This window comes from Heterocephalus glaber, unplaced genomic scaffold (genome assembly GCF_053883595.1).
Source record: "Heterocephalus glaber isolate CG9 unplaced genomic scaffold, H.glaber_assembly_v1.0 deba00000071, whole genome shotgun sequence".
NCBI classification, from domain to species: Eukaryota; Metazoa; Chordata; class Mammalia; order Rodentia; family Bathyergidae; genus Heterocephalus; species Heterocephalus glaber.
In genome coordinates, this window is record NW_028258137.1 from 11,392,169 (window position 1) to 11,416,707 (window position 24,539).

General features: G+C 40.7%; 1 protein-coding gene across 2 annotated transcripts in view; it reads left to right on the forward strand.

The window, feature by feature from the left end:
* Nucleotides 1-24,539, forward strand: part of Cfdp1 (chromatin remodeling protein CFDP1) — a 132,127-nt gene that overhangs the window by 9,119 nt on the left and 98,469 nt on the right. For both annotated transcript variants that reach the window (XM_021256697.2, XM_004842837.4), the window contains exon 5: nucleotides 11,489-11,608. In XM_021256697.2, coding sequence (XP_021112356.1) covers nucleotides 11,489-11,608 — 120 coding nt within the window. The remainder of the gene's footprint in view (nucleotides 1-11,488; nucleotides 11,609-24,539) is intronic.

Here is a 24,539-nt window from a genome sequence, read left to right on the forward strand (position 1 = left end):
TGAAGCATGAGGGTCACACGTTTGAGGTCAGCCTGGGCAAATTGGTGAGACTTTGTCTCAGATTAAAAAGTGAAAGCACAAGGGACCGGGGATTTAACTATCAGTTCTGCCGCCTGCCTCGCAAGCGCCAGGTCCCGAGTTCGATCCCTGGTACCAAAAATAAATAAATAAATAAAAAGCACTGCAAGATGTAACTTAGTGGTAAAACACTTGCCTATCATACATGAAGTCATGGATTCAGTCCCCAAAACTTCAAAAACAAACACAAACCAAGAGTGTCTTTCTTTCCTTCTTTTTGAGACCGGGTCTCGCTTTGTAATGCAGGCTGGCCTCGAACTCACTGGGATGCTCCTGCCTCAGCCTCCTGAGTGCTGGGACCACAGATGTGCGCCACCACGCCCGGCTCAGACTGTCTATAAAACAGTGATCATAGACTGGCAATTCATCTTCAAAAGCTGATTTTGCAGAGCCTTCCATGTTATTAGGTGACATTCTCATTGGCCAGGCCTGTTCTGGGTACTTTATATCTGAGGGAAACAGTATTACCATCCTCTTTCTATAGTGATGAAACTGAGGCTTGGAAAGGACAACCTCTTGTCTTAGTTGCTAGGTGAGGATGTGATTGATTCAGGTTCAGGCCCAGATCTGGCCCCTCCTAAGATGGTTCATCAGTATTAGCCTCCATGCCAGGGCTCCTTAAACGTGTCTCTCTAACAAGTCATTATTCCTTTTTTAACTTTCCTTGACTAAAAAATAGGAGCCCTAATGAGTCTCCTAAAATCAGGTAAAAAGAATTGAAAATGCTAGAGAGAAATTTGGTTCCAATACTGTTTCCTCACCTTAATATCATTGTTTAAATTATGTTATGAGATTTGTTTACTGTACTTAGGAAGAGAGTAGAGGCTTAGTACTTTGACCAGTTAGTTTAGCCTACTGACTGTGGTAAGTAAAAGCAGTATGCTTGGCTGCAGATGGTGGTACACGCCTGTAATCCCAGCACTGGGGAGGCTGAGGCAGGAGGATTGCCATGAGTCCGAGGCCAGCCTGGGCTACAGTGAGTTGAAGTCTGGCCTGAACTATGTAGCAAGACCCTGTCTCAAAACAAAAACACAAAATAGAACAAAATGGCATGCCTGAAATTTCCTCTCTTCTCATTTATTTTAATTTATTGTTTGAAAACACTTACGTGTTTGTTACTGGGAATTGAACCCGGAGCCTTCACACCGAGCTACCTCCCCAGCCATTTATTCATTAATTCAGTCATTTATTTATGTATTTATTTATTAATTGGTGTTTTTGAGACAGGGTCTTGCTGTGTAGTTCAGACTCACTACGCAGCCCAGGCTGGCCTTAAACTTGTAGTAATCCTCCCTCCTGCCTCAGCCTCCTGAGTGCTGGGATTACAGGTATGTACCACCACACGTGACCTCTTTATTATTTTGAGACAGGTTCTTGCCAAGTTGCCCAAGCTGGGGTTGAAATTGCGATCCTCCTGCCTCTGCCTCTCAGAGTGCTATGATTATAGGCATGTACTACCATTCCTGACTAGATTATAATTTTGAGCTGAATGAGAGCAGGTGAAATGCTAGTTAATAATTTTATAGGTAGTCACACTTATTTTCCTTGACAGTAACAAATTAGACCTGTAGGCTCTCTAAAAATATAATTTCTCCTAAAATTATTATTCTTAAAAATAATACCTGTTTTTTAAGCCGGGTGCAATGGTGCATATCTGTAACCCCAGCACTGGGGAGGCTGAGGCAGGAGGATCACTGTTGAGTTCAAGGCCAGCCTGAACTACATGGCTAGACCTTGTCTCAGAAAAAAAAAAAAATCTGTTATGTTACATACAGATGCAGTCTTTTTACTATTAAAAATAAGCCATGCTAATTTTATTTGTTTTTTTGTTCTTGTTTTTTGGTACCGGGGATCGAACTTGGGTCTTTGTGCTTTCGAGGCAGGCGGCGGAACCACTGAGCTAAATCCCTGGTCCAGATGCAGTCTTTTTAGATGATTATTTTCTATCCATGCTTGGTTGAATCCATGAATGAAGAATCCACTTTAATACAGAGAGCCCACTGTATTTTATCCAGTGAAAATGTATCTTGGAAAATGGGATTTGGCATTAGCAGTTTTATAAATAATATGGAACAGACTTTATTATGCTTTTCTGCTCCTCCCCTCCCCTCTCTGATTCAGGGTCTCACTGAGTTGCTCAAGTGAGACTCAAAATTGGAATTCTCTCACCTCATCCTCCCTCAGTGCTGAGATTAAAGGTGTGAGCCACCTCACCTGGTTAAAACTTTGTACTATTTAAAAAATTTTTTTCTCTCAAATGTTTTTTTCTGGGGCTGGGAATTTAGCTCAGTAGTTCCACCGCCTGCTCCCAAGTGCAAGGTCCCAAGTTTGATCCCTGGTACCAAAAAAAAACCCCCCAAAACCAAAAAAATCGGATTTTTTTCCTGAAATATCACCTTCTTTTTGTATTTAATGAAACTGTTTGAGAATCACTTGTAGATTTCGTAATGCTTTATTCTTAAGTACTTTAACACACTGTCTCTTTAAAAAAAAAATAGTATTCTTGAGCTGGGTGTGGTGGCGCAGGCCTGTAATCCCAGCACTTGGGAAGTTGAGTCAGGAGGATCACTGTGAGTTTGAGGTCAGCCTGGGGTACATAGTGAGCTCAAGGCCAGCCTGAACTATATAGTGAGACCCTGTCTCACTACTCCTAGGGGAAATGTATATATAAATTATTTGTGTTGGTTTCTTTTTCTTTTTGATACAGGGTTTCACTGTGTAGTTCAGGCTGTCCTTGAACTTGCTGTGTAGTCCAGGCTGGCCTCCATCCAACTCACAGTGATCGTCCTGCCTCAGCCTTCTGAGTGCTGGCATTACAGGTGCGAGCCACCATGCCCCGACTAGTTTCCTTTTTTTGAGACAGGCTCTTGCTGTGTAGGTAAGGCTGTCCTTGAACCCCACGGTCATCCTCCTGCTCAGCATCCTGAGTTCTGGAATTTTAGGAGTGTGGCACCATGCCCAGCTCAGTTTTCTCTTTCTCAAAAACAACACTAAGAATTGCAGGTGTAGCTCAGTGGTAGAGAGCTTGGGCATCATGCTTGAGGTCCTAGGTTTGATACCCAGCAATGCAAATAGACAAAAACCATCATCATAAACCCAATGTGCTAGGCACAGTGGTACACACCTGTAATCTAGGTGCTCCAGAGGCTGAGGTCGGCAGGAGGATTGCAAATTGGAGGCCAGCTGGGGAAATTTAGAGAGACTTTTTCTCAAACTAAAAAGGCTGGAGCTGGGTGTGGTGATGCATGCTTGTAATCCCAGCTCTCTGGGAGGCTGAGGCAGGAGGATCACAAGTTTGAGGGAGACCTTGTCTCAAAATTAAAAAGATAAAAGTACTTAGGAAATAGCTCAGTATGAAGGTCCTGAGTTCAATCCCTGTCCACCCTCACCACCACCCCACATAAAAATTAATTTGATCACAAATTTAATGATTTCTTATAGCAACAGTTATTTACCAGCTTTCTGTACTCTGTGTAGGCCACTGGTACAGTTATAAATGCACTTTCCTTAGATAATTCCGCATGACACATGGGAAATAATCCAAGCTAAGGCAGACTCCTGTGAGTGTCTTATAGTACTGGGAATTGAACCCAGGGCCTGGCAAATGCAAGACAAATGCTCTGCCACTGAGTTACCTCTCCAGGCCTTTTTATTTTGAGACAGGGTCTCCCTAAGTTCCCAGGTTGGCCCAAGCTCATGGTCCTCTTCCCTCAACCTCCCAATAGCCAGAATTACAAGCTTATAATATGATGTCTGGCCAAAAATTTTAAAACCTTCATTTCTAATGGCACATTAATACACTTTATTATTTTTATGGGACTTCCAGACCATTGAAGGTTTACTGGTAGTATGCTGCTACTCCATACTGGACAACATAGTAGCTTTTGGTATGATTTCTAGAGACAAAATACATTATTAATTCACTTCATCAGTCATTATTTAGTGGATCCCCAAGATGATCAAGACTATGGGAAAAGGTCCCTCACAGTGGAGATTTCTTTTTTGTTTCTGTGTAGTACTGGCGATTCTGTGTAGTTCTGTGTAATACCAGGCCTTGATGCTTGCTAGGTAAGCGCTCACCACTGAGTTACATTCCCCAGATCTACAGCAGAGAATTCTAACAAATATGGCCTCTGGTGATCTAACTTACCACCAATACAGGGCCCTCTGATGGGTGAGAAGCATTAGCAAGGTAGTTTCTTGTCTAACATGATGAATCTGAAATCGGGGTTCTTCTGCACTATAAATGGTGCAGACTCTTGAAGTTCAGCATTTTTTTGTGTGCTTACGCAGCAGGCGCTGGAACCACTGAGCTAAATCCCTGGCCCTAAATGGTGTAGACTCTTAAAAGATTAAATGCAGGGCAGGGCGTAGTGGCACACATCTGTAGTCCCAGCACTCTGCAGGCAGAGGCAGGAGGATTGCTGCAGGTTCGAGGCCAGCCTGGGCTACATAGTGAGTTCAGGGCCAGCCTGAGGTACAACGTGAGACCCTGCCTCAAAAAAAAAAAAGAAAAAGATTAAATGCAGTATTTAATCTTGGATTGGATCTTGGACTGCACAAGAAAAACAACTAAAAAGGACATCATTGGGATAACTAGGGAGAAATTTATTTTTTGTTTTTTTGGTTTTTGGTACTGGGGATTGAACTCAGGATCTTGCAGTTGTGAGGCAGGTGGTGGAACCACTGAGCTAAATTCCCGGACCACTAGGGAGAAATTTGAATAGAATGTAATAAAGTGCTACTCAAAATGTAGGCTGCAAACTACCTGTTTTTGAAAAAAATGTGAAAAAAATTAAAACACCACCTGTTTCTGGTCCAAGACAAGATGAATTCAGAAACCATGAGTACTTGCAAACCTGTATACCAGTTTGACAGCGTCACCACATTCAAGACTCATCAGAATCACTGCATTAAACACAGTATAGACAAATTCAGTGAGTATCAAACTTTCAAGGTGAGTCACATGTGATATAAACTATTAGTCATTTGCAATAAGACTGTGTTACAGAGCTTGGTGTCATGGCACATGCCTGTAATCTCAGCACTCAGGGAGGCTGAGGTAGAAGGATCACCACAAATTTAAGGCCAACCTGGGCAGGGTAATAAGTTCAAGGCAAGTCTGGACTACATAGATCGTTACAGAAAAAAAAAAAAAGATTACATTACAGTATGATATTTTAGGGTTTTTTTTTTCAGCTAAAGTCCAAATGTTGTTTGGTTTAAGATGTCATTTTTTACAATTAGTTTTGTTAATCAAGTGTGAATTTTTTTTTTTTTTTTTTTTTTGGAACTGGGGATTGAACTTGGGACCTTGCGCTTGCAGGGCAGGTGCCGGAACCATTGAGTTAAATCCCTGGGCCTCAAGTGTGATTTTTTTAATACTTATACAATATTTTGGGGGGCAGGGTACTGGGAATCCAACTCAGGGCCTCACACGTGCCAGGCAGGCACTGTGTTGCTGATCTATATCCCCAACCTTATACAATATTTTAATAATTTACTAAGTAGTCAGGCACAGTGACACATTTCTATAATACCAGGACTTCGGAGGCTGAGGTAGGAGGACCAGTGTGAGTTCAAGGCAAGCCTGGACTACATAACAACACCCTTTCTCAACCCCCCCCCCCCAAAAAAAAGTAAGTTAAAGTAAAAAAAATTTTTTTGTAGTACTGGAGATTGAGCCCAGGGTGCCATGCTTGTTATGCAAGTGCTCTACAAGTGAGCTACATTTCCTCACTGGAGATTTGTGTAAAGAAAACACATGTTTTCTGAATGCAGCCACAGTAGTACCCACATGCTAATAACAGAAATGATTCCAAAAACTGAAGATCAATGTTATACTGGCTTGACTTTATATATTCTTTGGTTTTTGATCATGCAGTGCTAAAATTACAGTGAGTTTCTTACAGAGATATTTTGGCTAACGAAGCAATGAATCCATCAAACTTCAGTGTCATTTATGTATAGAACAAAAAGAAATTCGCTTGTAATCCCAACACTCAGGAGGCTGAGGCAGGAGGATTGCCATGAGTTGGAGGCCATCCTGGGTTACAAAGTGAGTTCAAAGGCAGCCTAAACTATATAGTAATATATAGTAAGATCCTGTCTCAACAAACAAAAAATAAAGAAATAAGTTCTGAATCAAAAGTATTTTTGGTGAGGGCAGTACTGGGGATTGCATCCAGGTCCTTCACATGCTAGGCAAGCACTCTACCACTGAGCTTTATCCCCAGCCCCCAAAAACTTCTTTGAAAGAGTGCTAAACTGAAAACCTAATAGAAACAGATACAGATTCCTATATTATATATATATATTTTTTTGTACCGGGGATTGAACTCAGGTCCTTGCGCTTGCGCAGCAGGTGGCGATCCTATACTGTATTTTAATAGTAGTATATTGTGGCCTTCTGAGAAAGGAGGTTGATAAAAATTACAGCCTTTTGAGAAAGAGGCACATTGATTGATTGATTGATTGATTGATTGATTGATTAAGACAGGGTCTCGCTATGTAGTTCAGGCTGTCCTTGAACTAACTGTAGTCCAGGCTGACCTCAAACTCAGTGGCGATTCTCCTGCATGCTGGTATTACATCCTCCTGCCTTAGCCTCCTGAGTGCTGCGATTACAGACGTGCATCATCATGCCTAGCAGAAAGAGGCACTTTTGGTTACTAAAATTGGAGGGGGAAATAAAAGCCCCCAAGTGAAAAACCCGCAGCCTAGATATTAGTAAAAGATTGTATCAATGGTGTTTACTTAGAAACATCAATGAATTTGTGGCATAGCAGGTGGTTCAAATTCAACTTTTTTATTATTATTATTTGTTTCTTTTTTTTCAGACAGGGTCTCGCTGTGTAGTTTAGGCTGGCCCTGAACTCACGAGGCAGCCCAAGCTGGCCTCAAACTTGCAGTCATCTTCTTGCCTCAGTCTCCTGAGTACTGGGATTACAGGCTTGTGGCATCACACCAGGTTCACATGGGACTTTATAGTGACACCACAGTTTGAAGTATTCAGGATCTAGTTTATGATACTGATGACTTACAATAAAGTTAGCAAGTGTTTTTTCAGTGTAACTTAGAGAAAGCCAGATACTGCTTTTATCATATCTATGATTTAAACATTCAGATGATACAGAATATTCTGTATAATATCAGAATCACAAATACTAGAAGAAGAAAAAGAAGAAGAAACTAAGATTACGTTGTCAACAGATGTAGTTTGTAGTTTAAGTCTTAGAGTATATTCCTATGGTGCAGATCTAAGACAAGAAAAACACTTTGAATTAAGTTTGTACTAGAACATGTTACACACTGCTTCTCTTATCAAAAAAGTCTTGCTACCAAAGGAAAACAAAACTAGAAAATCTAAAGACACTGTACTTGCTATAGTAGCAAAACTGAATTATGTAAATTCACATCATGGGTTCACTTTTTAAATATATGATAACAGAAGCTGATCATATGATACAAAGCTGATATGATACAAAGCTGATCATAAATGTCACTATGGAACCCAGGCTGGCCTCAAATTTGGGCAATCTCCCTGCCTCAGCCTCCCAAGTACTGGGATTATAGACGTATGGCACCACACCTGGCTCTAAATACAATATTTTTTAAAGTGCTGGGGTTATAGCTCATTGCAAAGGCCCAGACTTCAGTCCCCTGTACTGGAAAAAAGAACTTTGAAAATACAACATGACTAGCTTCATTTTGTACAAAGGTAAAAGTAAAAATCCCAAATTTAATGAAATTGCTTTAAATGCTGACTGTGGCACTATATGCCTATAGTCCCAGCTACTTGGGAAGCTGAAGTGGGAGAACAGCTTGAGTTCACTAGTCAGAGACCAACCTGGGCAACATGGTGAGATTTCCATACCAGAAAAAAGCAAAAAAAAGGTCCTAATAAAAAATAAAAATTGGGCCAGGCATGGTGGTGGATGCCTGTAACTCCAGCACTCGGGAAACTGAAGCAGGGGATCACTGTGAGTTCAAGGCCAGCCTGACCTATATAGGAAGACACTGTCTCAAAAAACCAAAATTTACACTTCCATTCACTTATCTCTGTAATGGATTTGATGGGGCATAGTACTGGGGGTTGAACCCCGAAGCACTGTACCACTGAGCTACATCCTCATCCCTTTTAAATTTTTGAGACAGGGTCTTCCTAGGGTATTCAGGCTGGACTCAAACCTGTGATCCTCCTATCTCAACTTCCCAGAATGCTGAGAGTGCAGGCTTGTACCACCAGGCCTGGCTAAACACATTAATATTTATATTATGCCACAAGTTTCTTCCTTTTTTTTTTTTTCCCCCTGGGACCTACTGAGGCCTCTTCATTTTTGAAAGCAAATGGATGGTAATTTAAAGTAGTGGATTGGTATTCAGTTGGTATTCCACCATTGGCCAGAAGAGGGCAGCCCCATGCCTGTCAAAAAGAAAACAGAAAAGTGAACACTTTCATAAACTATGTATATACTCTTACATGTGTATTTTATTTATATTTCAAAATCAGTACATGTTTATTATTTTAAAAGTCATCCGTTACAGAAATACATAAAAGAACATGTGAAAGACCTCTTTAATTCCTGTACCTAGACAGGCAGTGTAACCACTGAGCTAAATCCCTGGCTTAATTCCCGTACCTAAAGAGAACAAAAACAGTAGTTGGTATGTTAGCAGAGTTTTTTTCCCTTAATTTATACTGTACTGGAATTAGGTATTATAAAGAATTCTCTTGGGGGACCTTGAGCAATACAAATTTTAATTGGCAACCTATATACAGATTTGGCATGTGGATTTGAACATTTTTTTAATCTCATGATGTCATTCTGCTTTTTCTCTCTTTGTGTCAAGTTAAGGATATTACTGCATCTTTAAAAAATGAGAAAGCAAGTGATGACTGGGAAGAATTTGCGAAGCATAAGCATAAGGTAGTGTTAGCACAAGTCAGTCTTTCTTCTTTAAACTATGTTTTACTTGTTAAATTTTGGATTTTTGCCATTTTGTTTTTTCCTCCTTGAACAATCTATAGTATATTAACCCAGGTAATGAGGGGAAATAGTATTTTTTATCCTTCCCTGTCATATAACCAGCTGTGCCAGTTACCTCAGACTTTCCTAACTGATTCACCATTTGGAAAAGGCCAGTCATGGAAAGTTTCTCACCAAATAAAGAATTTCAGGAAGTACTGAGTAAGTAAAAATGAAGTTAAAATGGAATTTCTGCTGAGAACACTTAAATTAATGCTAATAATAGGCCTTTTCCTGTCAGGGTGCTTCTTGTATGGGAAATGGTCTGTAACTTAACTGTTCTCCTATTAGAAGATATTCTGATAGCCACCTCTCTTATAGCTTGTTAGAAGTGGAACTCTTTAGGTGACTGAGACAGAAGGATTACAAGTTTTGGCAACTATGCAAGACCCTGTCATACAATTAAAAATACAGAAAGGGCTGGATAGCTCAGTGTTGGAGTGCTCCTGAGTTCAATCTTCAGTGCTGGGTGGGGTGGGAGGCATACTGTTAATGCAGATTCATTTACTAATATTACTTTGTGTCAGTTATCAAAGTCCCTGGGGAATGTATCCATTTATATGTTTCCTAATCAGTATGGATAAGACTTTGGCTCTAAGAAACTAAGATATTCCCACAGGTTGTATTTACTTCTTGCCCTCTCTGTGCCACGTACTGTGTATCACGTGTCACCACGGTTCTCTTGTCATTCGCTGTCCTGCCAGACTATGAGCTCCTTAAGGGCAAAGGCCACATCATTCATCTTTATATGTTTAACATCTAACACAGTGCCAGGATCTGTGTGGCTTTTTGAGAAAATGTTTACCTATGTGGCCACAACCAGAGTCTCATCTGTGCTTAGTAAAATGAGTAACAATGAAACCAAACATGACACAATACTAAGTACAGAAGTGAGATAACCCTTAGAAAGAAAATTTGTCCTGAGAGGTGACTAAACAGATACTTGAATTTTCTCAGAGATAGGATTTACCTCTGGATGATGTGCTTGGACAGTCACAATAGTGATTGTAATCTTGGACCCTCTTGCCGATAGATTGGAATTTAGAAATTCCTCCAATATTTTTGTTGACCTGACAGCTGAAGCAGGCACTAGGTATTTCTCCTCTCTTTATCTGAAATTTAAGGCACCATAAGTGTCCTTATTTGATCCTTTAGGATTCAATTTTATTGTGCACAGCTTTTCCAGATTTAAATTGGTCAAATTCCATTTTTTTTTTCAGTACCTGGGATCGAACTCAGGCCCTTGCAATTGCCAGGCAGGCATGTCACCCCTGAGCTACATCCCCAGCCCTCAAGTTTTATTCTGACACATCAGATTTATCCAGTTTCAAGAGATTTTGTTTCATCATTGGGTGGTTTTATGTGTAGAACAGAAAGGAGCCTTCTGTAGAGTATTTCCAGTTGTTTATAACATTGCTTTTTTTTGGAAATAATTCTGTTGTTTTTTTCTCCCCAATATTCTGTCTCCACACCTCACTTTTCACTGGACCTTTGAGTCAGAGGCCTGATGTACATGTGAGGTACAATGTGAGGGCCTTTTTCAGCCTTCAAACCAGTAACCCCTAGAGGATGAGACTCAGTGGTGACTGCTGGAGTGTGCCTCTTTGTCTTAGTCACTTTCTTGTCACTAGGACAAAACACTCAATACCCACAGCTTAAAGGAGGAGAGGTTTATTTTGCCTCACATTTGGTTTCTTTTGAGACAGGGTCTTGCTATGTAGTTCAGACTGGCCTTGAACTCACTGTGAAGCCTAGGCTGGTCCTGAATTTACAGTGATCCTCCTGCCTCAGCCTCCCAAGCGCTGTAATTACCGGCATGTGCCACCACGCCCAGCTCTGGTTCACATTTTAGAAGTTTCAGTATTTTCATGGTTAGCTAGCTCCAGGCAGAAGCAGCATGGTGACAGGGCCTGGGCTTAGGAAAGCTGCTCATTTCATAGCAGACAGGAAGCAGAGTGAGGGGAGGAGCTTGAAAAGGAGATACACCCTTCTGAGTTAAGCCCACAATGACCTGCCTCTTCTGATCAGACCCTACCTAAAGGCAAGACAACTATAGTTCGTTCATAATCCAGTCACTTTCCAAACACCTGAGGTTTTGGGGGCCATTTTAGATCTAAACCATAATATTTGTGCTAACAGATGTAGTGGAGAGGTTTTAGGGAGATAAAATTCATATACAGTGTTGTATTATTTATTAATTTTAGTCAGAAATTGTCTAGAATTGTTATAGTAAACTTTTTAATCATAAAGTTCAGTATGCATAGTTTATTAAAAGGCCAGTGGTGGATATATTCCTAGTTGTCATTTTTTTCCTTTTTCTTAAATTTTGTTTCTCTGTCCATATTGTTTTTGTAAATTTGGTGTCTCTTTGCTTGGAACAGGGTGACTAAGGAAGTGGATGCTACATCTAAAGAAGCCAAGTCCTTCTTCAAGCAAAATGAGAAGGAAAAACCACAGGCTAATGTCCCTTCAGCTGTGCCATCACTCTCTGCTGGGTCAGGGTGAGTACTTGAGTCTCAGTCCCAGGAGTAGTTGGCATGCTGAAATAGCCTTTTTCAGTGTGGGGACCTGCTTTCCCTGCAGCTCTGTGACTCCTTTTATGAGAATAAATTATGCTGCTTCTCTGCCTTTGCTGAAATATTTACCAAGATGGAAGATGCAAAGGAAAGTGAAGCATAAGTTTATTGTTGAAAGAAGCCCAGATTTAGTGTTTTGACTACAGAGCCGAACATGTACATTTTACATTACCATAATACTTTTTGAGTGACTGTATTAGTAGTGCATCAGAATTTTCACTGAGGATTTGGGCCGAGTACCTGTTCCCATCCGGCATGACTTGACAGGAACATAGAAAGGTCAAGCTGAGGACAGTAGTGCATCTGTTTAGTACCAGCCACTCAGGACACTGAGGCAGGAGGATGCTTGAGTGCAGAGGTTTGAGGTTAACCTGGGAAAAATAACAAGACCCTATCTCAAAGAAAAAAAGATGATTTCCAAATAGTTCTTTTAATGTATTGTCAGGAACTTAAGTGTTTTCTCCTTTGGAATTTTCCATATTACTAGAGTTATTTTTACCTGAGGTCTAGAATTCTTTCTCTTTAGAAGAAGTGAGACTTCTTTTCTTTTTAACCTATATGTAAGAAGTAAAGTATCACAGTAAATAAGAAAAGCTTAAGGTTGCCACCCATGAAGAAGTGAACATAGTCCACCTCCCATGTGGAGCCCTGACCATGCAGCTAGCTCCTACAGGGCAGGCTCTGTTTTGTTAACCCTCTCGGTGTTAGGGGTAGAATGGGTCTCTAAACTGGCCTCTCTGACTCTTTAGTTAGAAATCGTTACCCCAATCAGTAAAGTTTCTGAGCTTTTCCTGGGACAAGCTTTTCTCACCTTTGTAGCCTTGGGTCTGAAAACAGTGTTACACTGGCACGCTCTCTTAGGATGCACTTCCCCACAAGCAGACCCTGAGGCAAAGGTTTGAGCGTAAGTCATTTGTGTGAGAGGTGACTCCAGGAGGCCCTGGAAGGGAGGCACCTAGTGAAGAGTTCTCAGTCAGGTTACTCAGTCCTGCTGGGGAACTTGAGAGACTGTAAAGAACAAGCAAGGGGCGAGGAGGCTGCAGTGTTTACCTCTAGCTCCAGCAAGTCTTTTTGGCTCAGCTGCTTCCACACTTCCCTACTCTTTGTCCTTGGGCTGGGAGCTCCAGATGCTTGCAGTAATTGCTGTGATTAATGTGAGGAGACAGAATGGTGCTTGATTCTCCACAGCTGCTGCATCATCTGTATCTGCTACATACTCTTGACCTGCCTGCCTAGAGTATTTCTCCCCTGTGGAGCACCCAGGTAGCAGGAGCCACATAGTAGTTACACAGACACCTCAGTAGGGGCAAGGGATTTGGCTGCTTGTACCACAGTGGACATGATGTGAAAGCAGATGAAGGTAGCTGTAGGGAATTAGAACTTCATGGAATGTGAACAGAATTCTCCAGACCTGACCGTGTTGATACTTAGGGCAGTACTGTTGCAAACTGTAATTTGCACTCATCACTTAAAGTATTAGTACATTATATGTAGTAAGATTAAATACTATTTTATAGAAATTTTTTTTTTTTTTGGTACCAGAGATTGAACTCAGGACCTTGCACTTGCGAGGCAGGCATGGTGCCACTGAGCTAAATCCCTGGCCCTATTTTATAGAATTCTTTTAGTTACTGATATACTTAACTGGGTGACAGACTGTTTTTAGTAAGAGTTGAGGAAAAATGTGAATCTGTAGACTGAAGGAACATGTGTTTATTCTTTTTTTTTTTTTTGATGTGTTTATTCTTATATTCATTATATTATTTGAAAGGGGCTCTCATAAGACTAGTAGCTTTCAGATTTTCTGGATTGCCACCATTGTAAGGAATGCATTCTACATTATGCCTCATTACACCCACAAAAGTAAGTTTGTAAGCTGGATGTGGTAGTGCACACCTGTACTTCTAGCAGTCTAGGAGGCTGAGGCAAGCAGATTGTAAGTTTGAGCCCAGGCTGGGCAACTTAATGAGACCTCATCTCAACAAAAAGGGCTGAGAATGTAGCTTGGTATGAAGGCCCCGGGTTCAGTCCCTAGGATTGGGGAGGGTTGAGGTATCTAGCTGGACACAGTAGTACAGGCCTGCAATCCCTGCTGTTCAGGTGGCTCAGGCAGAAGGATTGAAGCAAGGCTAACCTGAGCAACTTAGACCTTGTCTGAAAATGTAATTTAAAAAAAAAGCCAGGTGTGGTGGTGCACACCTGTGATCCTGAGCACCATGAGAGACTGAGGCTGGCGGATTTTAAGTTTGAGCCCAACCTGAGCAATTTAGGGAGACCCTGTCTCAAAATACAAAAAGGGCTAGGAATGTAACTCAGTGTGAAGGCCTTTGGTTTAATTCTTGGTAACATACACACACACACACACACACACACACACACACACACACACGAAATGATACTTCAGTGCCAAGAATTGAACCTAGAGTCTTGTACATGCTAGGCAAGTGCTCTGCCACTGAGCTAAACCTGCAGTGTGCACACAGTACACACACCCTTTGTTCTGTTTTTATTTATTTATTTTTTTGGTACCCGGGATCGAACTCAGGGCCTTGCACTTGGGAGGCAGGTGCAGCAGCGCTGAGCTAAAGCCCCAGCCCTACCCTTTATGCTTTTTGAGAGAGGATGTTGCTCTGTTGCCCAGGCTCATCTCAAACTCCTGGGCCCATATGATCCTCCTGCCTCCTTTGTAGCTGGGACTACAGGTGTGCACCCCTGTGCCTGACTGGGTGAAATGATATTTACTCTTTATTACATATAATTCACTCTGATTTTCTGTTTTCCATTTTTGCATAGTTTGTGTCATTTAAAGAAATGTTATGACCTGCTAAATTGATGTTGCCGTCTGCAATACCTGAATTTGATAGATATTTCTCTAGATTACATACAAAGTCAGCCTTCAGAAGGTTTTTATGTGGGTTACTAGATTTGTCACAGTTTATCTGGTATTATTAAACAAGTATCTGGCTGGTGTGTGGTGGCCTGCGCATGGTGGCACATGCCATAAGGCAGGAGGATCACAAGTTTGAACCTAGCCTGGGCAGCTTAAGGAGACTTTGTCTCAATATTTTATTTTTGGTACCAGGGATTGAACTCTGGTCCTTGTGCTTGCGCAGCAGGTGGCAAAACCGCTGAGCTAAATCCCTGGCCTCAATATTTAAAAAAAAAAAATTTTTTTTAAAGGGCTAGGGCGGAGCCAGGCATGTGGTGCATGCCTATAATCCCAGCACTGGAGAAGCTTGGGCAGGAGGATCGTCATGAGTTTGAGGCCAGCCTGGGCTACATAGTGAGTTCAAGGTCAGTCTGAACTACATAGAGAGACCCTGTCTCAAAAACAAAAAAAATAAAGGGCTAGGGAAGTAGCTCAGTGGTGGAGCACCCCTGGGCTCAACCCTTAGTACTACCAAAAAATTCTTTTCCTTGCATTTATTAAAAGTGTTATAGAAGTGCCCTCTGGATGTAAGTACCAGATAGAAATACAGGCAGAGAAATTCTGCCTTAGGGTTCTAGGACGATTAATTTCAACTAGTACAGCTTTTACTTCTAGCTTCCCTGGCTATTTATTCTTAAAATAATCCTTATTGATGTTTTGAAAATTGCTTGGAAACTGTGTTTAAGGAGACACTGCTACTATAATTATAAAAATAAGCAGGGGAGGAAAAAGTGGTAGCTTAACAGAGTCATCTTGTGCAAATCACTGAGTCCCTTACCTAGAAATCCATCTCCCTGCTTTCTCTACCCATGGCCACCTTTCTAGCATAGGAAATCGGCTTGAGATGACACCTGAGTTAGGGAGACCCAACAGGAAACAAATGGCATCCTTAAATTGTGAACCTTTGAAGAGAGTTTAATAACTGACAGGAGTAATGGAAAACCAGTGGGACAGGAATAGTGTTAGGAATAGCTAGTAATGAATCCCCACTGCCACCCATAGGGCTGAAGGGGTAGAGTGGGGGTCAGTTGATGGCAGTGGAAGACAGGGCCTTCCTACAGGAAGGAGTTGAGGGGTTCATTTGAGCCCTGAGCCCTTCTAGAGGAAAGGCAAGGGAATAAGTGCCCAGGTGTCCTTTTTTTTCCTCCCTCCAGTCTCTTGTCAGGGTATTTCATTGCCTCTGAAGCTTGTTAAAGTAAAAAGTATTCTAACACTTGTTAAAACAGGAAGATTTTATTTAGGACTGTTGTGATAGGTGTCAAGATTATCTCTAGGGGAGAAAGTGAGAGCTCAATTCTGAATATAGCAAAGACAGCTGTGGACTTACGGCGGAAAGGTGGGGAGGTTGGATGGAAAACTTAAGACGCGACATCAAGGGTAGGGAGATTCTTGCTAAAGGCAGGCTAAGGTGATTGGGTATCAACATAGGAATGCTCTCTGAACTAAGTGCTAAAACTAGACTATGGACACCCAGCAAGGACAGGGGTCAGTGTCAAGGCTTGGTTGAGAATAGGACTGAGAAGAGCCTACTGAAGTTTGGTAAAGGAGTCTTTCTTAGGCTGTGCATACAGGGCAGCACAGAGCATAGAGGGATCTGGAGGAACCTAACAGGAGCTAATCTTGGGAGCTATTCCACTGAAATGTTTTTCAGCTGATTAATGAACTGCTGGCTCCTTTATAAAGAGGATAAAATGAAATTTGACCAAAATCAATTTCTTTGAAAGGTGTAATGGGAATTAACAGATTAGAAGGCTATGCCTGCCAAGTGCCTGAATAAAAGCCCTTAGAGTTGTAGGTGAAAATGGGAACACATTTAATTATGACACAGCATGCTTTGAACTTCTGTTAAATCCAAAGTGGCCTTCAGGGTTGGTCTGCTCATTTTTTTTGGAAATGCATCTAAAAAAGCTTTTGCAGTTATAATTGTCCTTGGAAGAGACAGGGCCAAGAGGATTAGCTGCTCAGGGATGTCAGTGGACTCGTATTAGTGCAAACATTAGGATCTGCTGTAGGCTCCACAGGCAGGGTATGGAAAGTCTTCAAGGAACAAATCTGTAGTACTCTAATATAGTAAAAGAAAATTATCTTAATGCAGTAAAATACTTTTTTTTTCACTTTGAGAGCTGCTTCAGTTTATAGAAATTGTGCAGCCGAAACTTTATTTTCATTTTCTCTAAACAAACTTAAGCAATACAGGAAAACCAGAGCAGCAAAGTAAAACATCCTGTCCTACATCTTTTGCTAACAAATAAGAGCAGATTCAGTGGAGCAAATGTTTGTAACTGAAAATGCATTTCCTCCTAATGTTTAAAATAGCACACTGCTTAGGCTATAAAAAGCCAAAGTTTATGCATTAAGAATGGAATAAACCCTCTTTTATTTAGAAGATGGAATCAGACTACAAGAAGTACTCTGTCTACATTTGGTAGTAGAAAGCACAGTGCTTACTTAGTGTTATCTGAATTCCCATGGTTTATTCCAAGATCCAGAGCCACCTCTTCCCCCGCATTCCCATCCTTATTACCAGTACTGTGTTTGCTGGTAGCTGGCTGGCCAGGATTCAATTCTACGTTTGCTATTTACTTATTCCATCAAAATTTATAATCCTAGGGCCGGGGATTTAGCTCGGTGGTTCTGGTACCTGCCTCACAAGTGCAAGGTCCCGAGTTCGACCCCCAGGACCAAAAAAAACACACAAGAATCTCTTATTATCGTCAGGCCCCTCATTTGTGTTGATTATTTTAAGGGACTTTTTACTTTTTAAAGGATTGCTATCATATTGTGGAGAGCATTTCAAAGCTAGATCTATCTATATTTCACGTTTTTAATAAAAGGGAAGAAAGGGCCCCCAAATTATTCACAGCAAATATATCAACAACAACAAAAAAGGTGAGCTATCAGAGAAGTCTGACTTCTCCTCCTGTTGTGTTGACCTTTGGTAAGTGCCTGATCCATGAGCAGGTACCTGTGTGCCTGGTGAAGTCACATGATGCCTAGAAAGTGGCCTTTTGGGGAAGGGGACATGCAGCTTGTTTCAGGAGAGTAACTGTTGTGAGTGAAGGCTTACTGGTAATTGTTGTAGTAATTAAGATAATTAGAGGAATGTAGATATTCTAGTAAATCTGACCTGTGATGTTTTTTGGAATCTGGAAGTGATTTTTTTTTTAAAGGAACAGATGGTGTTTTGTCAGCTTAATAATTTATAGTTGAATGTGTTCTTTTTTGGGGGTGAGGTTGAGATAAGGTTTCGGTGTGTAGTCCAGGCTGGCCTTGATCTCACTCAGCAGCCCAGGCTGGCCTCAAACTCACGATTATCCTCCTGCCTCAGCCTCCCAAGTTCTGGGATTACAGGTGTGTGTCACCACACCCGGCTCTTTTTTTCTTTTTTTAAAAGAACAGTTTTATTGAGATGCAATTCATATACCATATAATTCTCCTATTTAAATGATAATGGTGTCTCCTCCCCATAAGGAGGCTCGAACTCAGGACCTTGTGCTTGCGAGGCAGGTGCAGCGCCATCAAGCTAAATCCCTGGCCCTATCACTTTTTGTTGTTGTTTTTTGACACTGGGGATCAAACTTGGGACCTTGCGCTTGTGAGGCAGGCAGCAGAACCACTGAGCTAAATCCTGGGCCTCCAGCCCTAGATGATATGGTTTTGGTTTTTGACATATCCAGAGGGTTATACAATTGTAGTGCTGTGTAGCCACAGTCATTTTGGTCACCTCCAGAAGAATCCTTGAACATGTTTGCAGTCAGTCTCCATCTTCATCCCCACACTTCAAGTCAACCACTGATTGCCTTTCTTTTGTTTTTTTATTTTTGATACTGGGGATCGAACTCAGGTCCTTGCACTTGCACAGCAGGTGACAAAACCACTGAGCTAAATCCCCGGCCACCTTTCTATGTCTAGATTGCCTTATTCCAATAGTTCATATGAGTGGAATCATGACATCCTATTGTAGCAGTTTTCTTTAGCCTAATGTAATATTTTCAGGATTCAACCATATTACAGTACTCATCTGTAATTCATTCTTTTATAGTTTTTTATTCATACAGTGAAACAAATAATACTTTGTTACTGTACCACATTTTGTTTATCCATTTACTAATCAATGAGCATAGGATGGTTTCCACTTTTTGGCTATGGTAAATAATGTTTGTATGAACAATTCATGTGCAGACTTGTGTGGTGATGTTCTATCTAGAAGTGGAATTGCTGGGTCATATGATAACTTGAACCTGCTCTCGAATAGGAGAATGAGCGTTAAGGGAAAAATTCAGGAGTGGGTAAGAGACTTGAGTACCTGGATTTCTTCCACTAATGACTTCTTTGAAACATGTAGTTTTTAAATGTAAGTTCCTGCTGTAGGAGAAACAGACCAATAGGAAACTACAGTGGTGCCTCTGTTCACGAACTTAATTCTTTCCACAATTCTGGTCACAAACTCAATTGGCCGAGAATTGAATCAAATTCAGTGGGTAGGTTCAGTGTTTACCTTATGGGGAAATTTGATTTGGTTCTCATCCAATTCAGTTTGTGACCAGAATTGTGGAGTTAAGTTGTGAACCAAGGTATCACTGTAATGTCTGGTAATAAAACCAATGACTAGAGAAAGAAAAAGACAGTTTCCTTCTGTCAAAATTAATTCTGGAAGTAATGAGAAGGAATTAAGTCTTTTGATATGTTTCCAAAACCAGCTTTAAGCTCTCTGCTCAGTGAGATTTCCTGTTTGATGACAATTTGGGAATTGGTTTAGTTGACTCAGAGCTGGCCTTGTCCTAATTTTATTACTGTTTGTAAATAGATGTTCTTGACCTTCCCACTGCCTTTTTTTTTGGTACCAGGGATCGAACTTGGGACCTTGCGCTTTCGAGACAGGCAGCAGAACCACTGAGCTAAATCCCGAACCACTGAGCTAAATCCCCAGCCCCTCCACTGCCTTTTGAATTTGACTTTTGTTATTATTAGGACGTGGTGCTGCCAGTAGGAGGTGTTCAGAAATGTGTGGTAAAATTCTTTCGTTGGTCACAACAACTTGCGACTTGCAGAAGCCACTGGCAGTTGATGGGGTTCCAGGATGCTAATTGACTTCCATTACTTAGAATAGTTAGTACACAGAATCTTCCTTTTTAAAATCCTGGCAGTTTCCCCTCTTTCACTGTCTTGGGGAGCTGGCATCCCTTGACTACATAACCACTGAGCTTTCCTTCAGTGTTAAAGACTGAATTTCCAGGCAGGCGTTTAAAACTAGCAGCAGTTCGTGGATCAAATCTGTCTTTTAGATATTTTTATTTGCCAGCATTTAAAAATCAGGAAAGTTGACTTTAAAATCTGGATTACTGTTTTTTTTCTGCAGAAAGGAACGAGAACAAAATAGAAGGGGTCTGCCCTTCCTTCTCTGGTCCTCAGCTTCAATTCTTTCTTTACCTTCTCCATTCTTAAGGTGTATGTTTATTGCACTCTAAAGTAATTTGTTTTCCTTGAATGACCATGTTGTACATTTCCTTTTGAAAACAGTTTGTTCTCTGGATTACATATCAGACATGCTTTGTTTTCAGACTACAGATTTAATATTTTCTACTGAGCTAAGGATAGCTCAGAGTTAGAGCATGTGTTTAACATACAAGTGCCCCTGTGTTCAGTCTTCAGCACCAAAAAAAAAAAAGTTACTCTTTTTTGTTTATTTTTCTAGACAGGGTCTCATTATGTAATTCTGGCTGGTCTTGAACTCACTATGTAGCACAGGCTGGCCTCAAACTTGACGTGATCCTCCTGCCTCAGCCTCTTGAGTGCTAGAATTACAGACATGCACTACCACGCCTGGCTTGTTACACTATCTCTTTTTTGAGGGGGGCGGTTTTTTGAGCCAGGGTCTCGCTGTGTGGTTCAGGCTGTCCTTGAACTCACAGCAATCCACCTACCTCAGTCTCCTGAGTGCTGGGATTACAGGTGTGCACCACCACACCTGGCTCTTTAAAAAAAAAAAAAAATCTATTCATTAACTAGTAGCCAAATTTAAGACACAGCACTTTCCCTGAATTACTTCATTTAACCCACATAAGAGTCAGTCGCTAACTTTGGGTCTATTTCACATAAGAGACTCAAAGAGATGCTTTTTTTTTTTTTTTTTTTTTTGAGATGCTTTTAATTTGTTGAGGTTGCTTAGTTAATAATTGGTAGAGCCAGAATTCCAGTCCCAAAGACTGGGCTATTGGCCACTGGGTCATACATCTGCTCTTTCTCAATCAATTTTTAAAAATTTAATAAAACAATCCCTCTCCAACTTTATAACTAATGAGGAACTTTTATTATTTTGGGGGGATGGTACTGGAGATTGACCCCAGGGCAACATGCATGCTAAGTAGGTTTTAGCTACTTAAGTGGCCCTGAGCTATATCTCAAGCACTTTAAAATTTTATTTGCAGACAGTCTCACTAAATTGCCTAGGCTGCCCTTTAATTTACCATCTTCCTGCTTCAGCCTCCCTGGTAGCTGGGATTATAGGCATGTGCCACCATACCCTGTGTAATGAAGGACTCTTTGAAACTATTTTGGTTTTTTTCTTTCTTTTTTTTTTTTTTTGGTACCAGGGATCGAACTCATGACCTTGCGCTTGTGAGGCAGGTGCTAAATCCCTGGCCCACTATTTTGTATTTGGATATTTTTGAAAGAATTAAGATGACCGTTTCTTCTGTTTTTCCTTTGTCTTTTCCACTGTAATCATTGGCATATCAGGTTCTTTATACTATATTTCTGTCTCATTCCTACCTCATAAAAGTGAACAGACTGGCACATTTTGAAAAATGAATCTGGGCCTGGAATTTAGCTCAGTGTGAAGGCACTAGGGTTCAATCACCAGTATTGAAAGAAAAAAAAAAATGGGGAAAGAAAGAAAATTAAAAAATGAATTCCATCCCAGTACTCAGGAGGCTGAGGCAGGAGCATCGTGAGTTCTAAACCAGCCTGCCCTACATAGCAAGATCCTGTTTCAAAAACAAAAATTCCGTTGATGTCTGTCAACAGTCAACAATGAAGCTGTAGACAAGATGTAATCAATCACCCAGGGAATAATGGCTGTGACTATTTCCATATGGGTAACCAACCCCTGCTGAGATCTGAATCATACAAAGTAGGTAACTTATGTGAGGGTATTGTCAGTGGAGCTAGGTAGGAGATTGCTTCCCCAAATGGCATTTCTTCTGGCAGCCATTTGTTCCAGGATATGAATACCTGAAGGTAGCTTTTGAAAGGAGGCTGAGGCAGCAAGATCACAAGTTCAAGGCCAGCCTGGGCTATTTAGCAACTCTGTAAGACCCTGTCTCAGAAATAAAAAGGAAAAAAAGGGCTGTGAATGTAGCTCAGTGAGAAGGCCCTAGGTTCAATTTCTAGTACTGGGGTGGGGGGTGGGGGATGAAAGGGAAAAGAAAGGATGTTTCAGGAGCCAGTGGTATTGCTGATACCTTATTAGCTTCAGAGTGATGAGCTTTGGTTGTAGCAAGACATCCTGCTCCTGATTTTCACCATTGTGTTCTCCAGTGGATGCCAATACCCCGCTTCAATTAGTTTTAACTTATTCTTCACTTGTTTTTTAAATATACCTCCTGGGTGTAAGTCAGTGGCAGAATACACAGGGCCCAGGGGTCAATCCCCATCACCCCCCCCAATTAAAATTACTTCATAAATGTTGCAAGTGCAGAGTGAATAGATTTTAAATTGAATTAGGAAAACAATTCTTAAAGATTTCTCCATAAATAGTGGGAACATTTTGACTCTATTAAAGGTGATTTTATTTCCTTGATTCAGAGATGTTTTTCCAGTCAAGCTGATAATCGAGACAAGTATGAATGGGAAGGAGGCTAATGATGTTCTTTTGAGGGGGAGAAGAGGGTTAATATTGTACATTTGGATCAGGCAATGAAGTCCCTGCCAGTGTGAGTATCTAAATGAGATTCCAAACATAGAAAAGCTTTCATAGCAGCAACTTTTTCATGTATTATCACTAGGATGTGGCAACTATTGTCAGGTTGGATACCTACAACAAATAGTATGAACTCAGGAAGTGTTTGTAGTGTTTTTCAAGGTCGCCCAGAGTTGAACTTATTCTAGTGTTCTTAGAAAATCTTATAGGGAAATGAACTTTATTGTACACAGTAGCCTTTTCCCATTGCTTTTATCCTTGCGTTACGGTGCCAATAAGTTTCAAAAATCTATAATTTTAAGAGCTAGTTGTATGTATTATAAACTTGTAAAGCTATTTTGCTATGTGTGTGTGTGTGTGTGTGTGTGTGTGTGTGTGTATTTTTTTTTTTTTGGTAACTGGGATCGAATTCAGGTCCTTGTGGTTGTAAGGGAGGCGGTGGAAGCACTGAGCTGAAGCCCTGGCCCTTTTGCCATATATTTATACCCCTAATTGTGTCAAATTTCTCTTGGTATGAAAAAAATGGGTCCATTAAATTTTTGCTTTTGGTGCTTGGAAGAATTAGAAGAGGCAGTTGAAGTTATAACAATTGCAAAGTGTACTTGGTATGATAATGGAAATTGATTTGGTACAGTTATGTAAAGATGTCATTTAAGGAGAGAAATACAGTGGTCTAGGAATGAAAAACTATTCTAGCTAATTTTATCAGAGTAATTTATTGGTGGAGTACTTCATGGACCTTGTCTTCTTTGAGTGTGCACTAGAGGGCAGAGTCCCCCTGAAAATAACTTGTCTTTTTGGCAAGATCTCAGACTTGAAGCATTCCTAAGAGTGGGCATTTAAATGCTGTACATTTTTCTTTGCCTAATTAGATTAGCCTCTTGATATGAGATTTCTTTGTTTTTTGCACTTTCTACATTTTTTTTTTTTTTTTGAGACAGAGTCTCGTTATGCAGTTCAGGATGGCCTCAAACTCATGGCAGTCCTCCTGCCTCAGCCTCCTAAGTGCTGGGATTATAGGCATGTGATACCACACCTGGCAGTTTCTACATTTTTAATTGGAATTTGTTTCTTTTAAACTCTTTTTTCTTTTCTTTCTTTTTTTTTTTTAAATTTTTGTTTTTGGTACCAGGGATTGAACTCGGATCCTTGTGCTTGGGAGGCAGGAGGCAGAACCACTGAGCTAAATCCTAGCCCTTGGAATTTGTTTCTTTGTTTGTCTGTTTGGTTGGTTTTTTTGAGACACAGTCTTGCTATGCAGTTCAGGCTGGCCTCGAACTCACTATGTAGCCCAAGTGCTGGGATCACAGGTGTGTGGCACCATGCCTGGCCTGAATTTGTTTTGTTTTTAACTGCTATTGTATTTAGAAAATGAAAGATTTTTTCTTTCATTTTTTGTCCTTGAGATACAAAAGTTTTTTGTTTGTGGGGTTTCTAAAAATTACAAATAAAGCTGCGTGTGGTGGTGCACATTTGTAATTACAGCACTCAGAAGGCTGAGGCAGGATCACTTTGAGTTCGAGGCCAGCCTGAACTGCATAGCAAGACCTTGTTTCCAAAAAAATGAATAAATAAAATAAAATTACAAATAAGAAAGTAAAAAATGACCTGTAGACCTACCACTTAAACTTTTCAGAAAAAAGCCAGTGAAAGTTCTTTTCTGTCTGCCTAAACCTTTATTCCCAGCCCCAGCGTGACTAACTCTTCCCTATGGTGATTTAATATATTCCATTCATATATACACTTAAGTAAAAGTAGGACTATGTCTGGAGTATAATTCTTTTTTTTTTTTTTTTTTTTTTGGTACCGGGGATTGAACTTGGGACCTTGCGCTTGCGAGGCAGGCTGCGGAACCACTGAGCTACATCCCTGGCACTAGGACTCTGTCTGTATTGATTTGCACCTTGTGTTTTTATTTAATAGTCTGTCTTGGAGAGCTTTCCAGGTTCAGTATAAACTTGTTTTTAATGCCTGCATGATACTCCATTTGTGGCTATTCCATAATT